The sequence below is a fragment of the Engystomops pustulosus genome, chromosome 10, assembly GCF_040894005.1.
Source record: "Engystomops pustulosus chromosome 10, aEngPut4.maternal, whole genome shotgun sequence".
NCBI classification, from domain to species: domain Eukaryota; kingdom Metazoa; phylum Chordata; class Amphibia; order Anura; family Leptodactylidae; genus Engystomops; species Engystomops pustulosus.
The window spans coordinates 63,276,850-63,282,849 of record NC_092420.1 but is presented as its reverse complement, the minus strand read 5'-3'; the positions used below and the strand labels follow the sequence as shown (position 1 = coordinate 63,282,849).

At 41.7% G+C, this 6,000-nt stretch overlaps 1 protein-coding gene across 1 annotated transcript in view; it reads right to left on the bottom strand.

Moving 5' to 3' along the window:
- Window positions 1-2,095: 2,095 nt before the first annotated feature.
- Window positions 2,096-6,000, bottom strand: part of HS2ST1 (heparan sulfate 2-O-sulfotransferase 1) — a 79,956-nt gene continuing 76,051 nt past the window's right edge. Inside the window, exons 6-7 of the mRNA XM_072127813.1 lie at window positions 4,008-4,165; window positions 2,096-2,939 (exon numbers count right to left, since the gene is read on the bottom strand). Coding sequence (XP_071983914.1) covers window positions 2,713-2,939; window positions 4,008-4,165 — 385 coding nt within the window. The 3' untranslated portion in view covers window positions 2,096-2,712. The remainder of the gene's footprint in view (window positions 2,940-4,007; window positions 4,166-6,000) is intronic.

Genomic DNA, 6,000 nt, shown 5'->3' with positions numbered 1-6,000 from the left:
TCCTTTTTTTCCAGTTTTGACTTTTGCAGCGCACAGGGGCACATGATTTGACCGAGGCAGAAGGGTCTTTTTGACTCCTTGGACACTATCGAGGCTCTGCCCAGCTGTTTGGAGGGGTTGGCAAGAGCGGTTACTCATAGGGTAAGTACATACATGGCCATTAGGCTCCGAATTTCTCAGACCATCACTGGCACAAGTTTCCCGTTTCACTGCCTCATTACATGCCAGACAATTCTCAGAAACTTAGCAGAAGGAAACATAGGGTGGAGGGGTGAATGAGTATGTGGACAGCGAGGACTGGAACCCTATAGATATTAGTGATGAAACAAGGTTTCGTTTGGGATCAACCTTGTGGAGACTTCTTGGATTCTGCCTTTGATGTGGAGAGACGCTGCACCCAGTGCTGGTGTCATGATGTGGGGGACTACTGCATATGAAAGTCGGCCACCTCTAGTAGAGATGCTAAGGAGGGTTTTTGACCATTACGGCAATGATACCAAACAAATGAACGGGAATCTCCTAGAGAGCAAGGACCAGAACATCTCCATGTTGGGCTTACCCTCCTCGTAAGCTAGAGCCAACATACACACATGACCATGGACTCTGATACAACAACTGTGCAGATACAAGACTGGTGACATAACATGCACTACATAACCCAAAATGGTCATCTGCCCTACTATAGGGCAAGGCAGGGCACAAGATGGCACCATTTATGTAGTTTCTTTGTACAGAGCATATGGAACCACCATGCCTGCATACTTTGTTACAGTAATAACCAGGTCCGTTTTTTTTTTTTTATCAACTATGTTATGAAGCTTCCTATTGAATGACTGCATAGATCCTGAAGTGGGGAGCAATGGAGGGCGAAATCACAAACTACAATATTCTAAAAAGCTTTAAAATGATAAACTGGAATCCCCCTTTAAAAGAAGTCTCTGGGGGCATTTATGAACTACCCGTGGGATAGTTTATCGATATCAGTGGTGGGAGGCTGCCGGATTGTTAGCGGACCATCACCTTGCGGTGACATGGTACAGGCACAGAAACTGCTCCCAAATAAGTGAATTGCACTGCAGCATTGCCTCCATACAAGGTAACACCCTAGCACTAGATACTGTGGTGGAAGGTGCTGTTCAGAAATTGGTGCCCTCTCACAGGGGTAGTTCAACAACATGATAGATTTTCCAGGTCACAAACATGACATTGATGATGTCCAACATCTAGCACCAACAAGATAGTGGAGTCACAGGACTGTAAGCCAAAGACCCATAGAAGTGAATAGAGAACTTGTCGCGCACTTGCACCCGTGCTTCATTCGGTTTGGTGAACTTTGTTAAATGGAAATTGAACATCAAAATCCATCATGATAAACCAGACTTATAAATCTTACTTATAGATCAAGGCACCGTGACTTGCTAATCTTCTTTTATATGTTATTCATGAGCTACTTTCTTCTAAAATCAGCTTTTAAAATGATCTGAAGGTCCCTCTGTGTTGTAGCTTCACAGGCTGTTACACTGTGCAGAAGCACTTCCTCCCTTCCACTATGAGCTGAAACTTCTTCTGCAGTAGGATTACATCAGGTGGGGGGAAGGCGAGGGAGATTTGTTCCTGCATAGTGCAACAGCCTGTGAAACTTGCAAATAAAAAGAGTTGGAACCACCACAACACGAAAGGACATCCACGGGTATTATTTGTCAAAAAAAGCGCATATCCTTTATTGTATAAAAAGCATCTTTGAACACGAGGAAACAATTTGGTTAACGTGTTTCGACGCAAAGTGTCTTAATCATAACCTGTGAAGCTACAACACAGAGGTGCCCTGGTAACACCCCAGGATCCCCCTGGCTTATTAGCAAAGTTGATTTTCAGAAGGAAGCCATTGAAAACATATACAAGATGATTAGCGCAGTCACTGTGCCTGGATCTATGAGTGTCCCTGGTTTATCATGATGGATATTGATGATATATTTCCACGGCTGAAGGATAGTGCATTAGCTTGTTAACTTTAGAATGAAAGTAAAAAAAAATTCAGCAGTTATGTTTTCCAATTCTCCAAAAAAGTATGATATCATTTATAATACTACCTGAATACAGTATCTAACAGCTTTTATTTTTCTCAATTTAACAAGAGCCATACAATACATATATTCATAAAAAATGTCCAATTCTTTAATGAAATGAATAGGGAGGGGCATAAATGACAAAACCGGAAAAAAAAAAAACAACAAAAACCTCCAATAAATACTGCCTTTTTTGAGTCGTTGCCAGTGACATGGCAGGAGCCTAATTGAGCACCAGTGTAAGGATGGACGAGGTACACGGCCGCGTGTCAGATACAGCTCTCAGATGTGTTTAAATATTCACAGGTGAAAAGTACAGAATCGATAGCAACTAGTTTAGACTGAACACAAAAACAAAGAAAATTAAGAGAAAAACTTTGTTAACACTTGAATTAAAAACCAAAAGATTCTGTCTGTACAGTGTCTATCGCAGACTGTCCATGTAGATAGTGTTAAACGCTGCGCTCCTGATGGAGGGGCAGCCGGGGATCACCTCCGGGTCTTGTTGTCTTAGTGGTGAACATTTGATGTGGCTCATTTGAGGCCAACCATACAAGTTCCCAATGAAATGTCTCCAGGGTATCATTTCGTCTGTAAGTCTTATGAACAAAGGTGTAGTCCGTGAAAGTAACAGAGCGCTTTGTCCTTAGTTTGACTTTGGGTAAATTTTTTCATAGAAAAAGTTCTGTGACAGAATGTAAAGTTCTCCGTCTTTTTCCCGTACTGCGTGCGCCCGGACAAACTGGAACTGCTCGAGCGCAAACTCGTAAAATTCATTCTCCATTTTCCAGATGTCTGACTGCTGAAGTTTAGCCGTGGTTTCCTTGGAAGGTGCCTTCTTCTCGGTTGTTTTTCTTAAGTGAGACTTTTTACCTGTGATAATGAAGAGGAAAGCTATATTACAGAATATACAATATAATATATTACAGAATATACAATATAACATATTACAGAATATACAATATAATATATATCAGAATCAGGAACACTGGGGGAGGGTTTATCAAGCTAAATGTGGCAAAAAGCCGGCTTCATTTACACTAAAAAAGTTTTATGGACTAAATATACAACCCTTACTTTTTACTGATGCTCCCATGCTGGGCCATGGAAGGTTGAAGTCGGCTTTGCAACCTACTGCTAGTGGTCATTAGATCAACTCCTAATAACAGGTCCCTTTCATTAGACTAAATCAAACCTTATGAAATCGGTGTCACACTCTGCACCTGCTTTGCACCCTCATGTAATATCTGGTCTTATAATTATTTTTTTTTTTATAGCATTTCTGAAAAATGAAGTTTTTAAAAATATGCAATTTAGCTGCAAGGGGTGTACTAATTACATTCCCTCTCTGCTGCAACCACTCAGCCTCCTGCATCACCACTAGCCTGTATTCAATTCTCACGTCCGCGTATTCAGCTCTGAGACTCCGTTGGCTTCAGGGGTGCAGCTCTGGTGACAGCTCTTGGTGCACATGTAAATGAGTTTGTGGAGGCACGGAGCTCAGAGATGAAGTCAAGTTCTCCCCGCTTCAGAATGCCATCTCCATTAGGCTTTCAATTTATGCACGCTCTCGCTGAAAGCCTCCTCCTGCTACTAGCCGGGGAACCTGGAGAGAGCACACTCCCCGGGCTCTGACATCACCGGCCGGGGAAACCAAGAGGCGCTTGGGCGCTGGCAGCCGTAGCGCCTCTGGCTGTTTTACATAGTTATTATTTCATTAATAAAGATGCCAGAAAACGCGTTAAAACAGTGTTAAAATGGTCCCCCATCCCCTGGACTAAACAAGTCTAATGAGGACACTCTACCCCCATCAAACTGGTGGTACATGTCCTTTAAGCCGCTTGATAAGATATTAGTGGTGGTTTGTTAGGTTCATTTCTGCTGACCGGTTCCCTTGAAGGGTCTGTTCATATAGCAATGACTGGATGAGTAGGTTTGTACCTGAGCGGTATAGCTCTGTGGCACCTCTAAAGAAACGAGGCAGTGCTGCTTCCAGCAACATGATAAAATCTTCCAGCTCCTCCGTCACCCCCACCAGAAAGTATTCATTGATCAGGTTGTACTTGGCTTGGTCCAGGGCCCATCTGCTTCCCACATTCCTGCAATGACAGGTCAGATATAGGCATAAGCAGCCAAAAAAACACACAGTCCAAGTAAAATATCAAAAATACAGAGAAAGCAGATACTGAAAAGTAGACTTTTTTTAATCATATTTGCATCTTCTGATTTGTTACCATAGCAACTGATGAGGACTAGGCCATTTTTTTTGTAAAATCTGAATTGCTGATCACAACTTGTAACACAAGCGGTAATATTGTGGAGCCTTGTATGGCGGTATTACCAATGAAGGCGACGAGGAACAGTTATGAGAAATACAATTATCTCTAGACACATAAGGAAAGGTGAAAGGGGTTATTATAGGTCGTTCATATCACACTGTTTGGGGACTGTCAATTATATACTGACATCTGTCCAATTGGTCAAATGGGCTTCTGGGGTTCAGTTACATTAAAATGAATAGGAAATGAAAGGACTATAATACCAAGCACAACTGCTATAGGGTACATGGTGTCAGCAGGGAACATTGAATATGCAGGACTCGCTCACTACAATTGGACTCACATCAGGTAAGTTACATATAAGTTTACAGACAGGAAAGGAACCTTTAAGAGATAAAACTATGATTAAAAAACACTGACTTTAATGAAGTATTTTATTAGAGAGGGGAGGTTCCCTTTAGGTGGTAAACCACTAGCCATAGCCGATGAAAAAAGCTGATTAGTGGCCCCAATGATAGATAATCAAGAAGGAAACCTCGAAATGATAGTGTAGTCTAATAGGCCATCACTTACTTAATGGGCACCTGATTTCTAGCACATTGATGGGACACAGTAACTCATTGTCAGCAGAGGAGGCACCTGGTGTCACAGTGACCATGGACTGTATGGATGCTATTACGTTGATTGTCCTGGAGGTAGGACGCCAACCTGCCGAAATCAGAGTCACGAATCTTGGGCACAGCCTGCTCTGCTTCCCTGTATAATGCGCACACAGTGTATGGAGCCCGTCCCTCTAATGAGACATCTACTCAGAAACTTCTCTCTCCAAAATGTATGAGGTTCAGTCTCAATGGGAGTGATTAAAATATTCCCCCATCCACAGCTGCAAGACGTCAACATTAGAATATTTTTAGCTTCACCTCTCACCATAATAAGACTTTACAGCTTTTTTCCTGAACAAATAATTTGTGAAGCGTCAACGGATACACAGAGGAGACACAAAATCTAAGCGACTCTCAGTGTATGTATGGAAAGCACTTGATAGCATTTTATCTAAAAAATTGCCCAGGAACCAAATAAATGGGAGTTAAAGGGAACGTGCCACCCCTCTACCAGCCCCCCCCCTCCCAACATTGTAAGGAGTGTTCTTTCAAGAATTTCCCTCTTGTCATGTGACAATAAGCAGAGGAGAGCCATATTTTAACTGAAAGGAGTCACTTTTAGAGGCAGCCACTATCTTGAGCTTTATAGTAGCTAGATTTCAATTTCGGCCTTGTGGTTATGGGAACTATAGACAGTTAAAGTTTGGATCTTTATCTACAGCTCATATTTCCAGCTATATTTTTAACTTCCTGCATATCTGGTTCTGTAGATCGTAAAACCACAAGCATGATGTAATCTGAAAGAGGAGACTCATTTGTTTAAAGCATAAAAAAGTGACATACCAAGTGACATTTCCCCTGTAGCTTCTATACAAGCGATAACTGAAAAAGTGACTGTTCTCTGCTTATTTTCACATGAATTTGGAGGAATTATTTTAAATAGGTAAACAAGTCAGATTTTGCATAAAAGAGGAAATGTTACAAAAGACATTCCATACCCTACCCGAGAGGGGGTTAGTAAGAGAAAAAGGTGTCTAAAGACTAAAAGTCTCC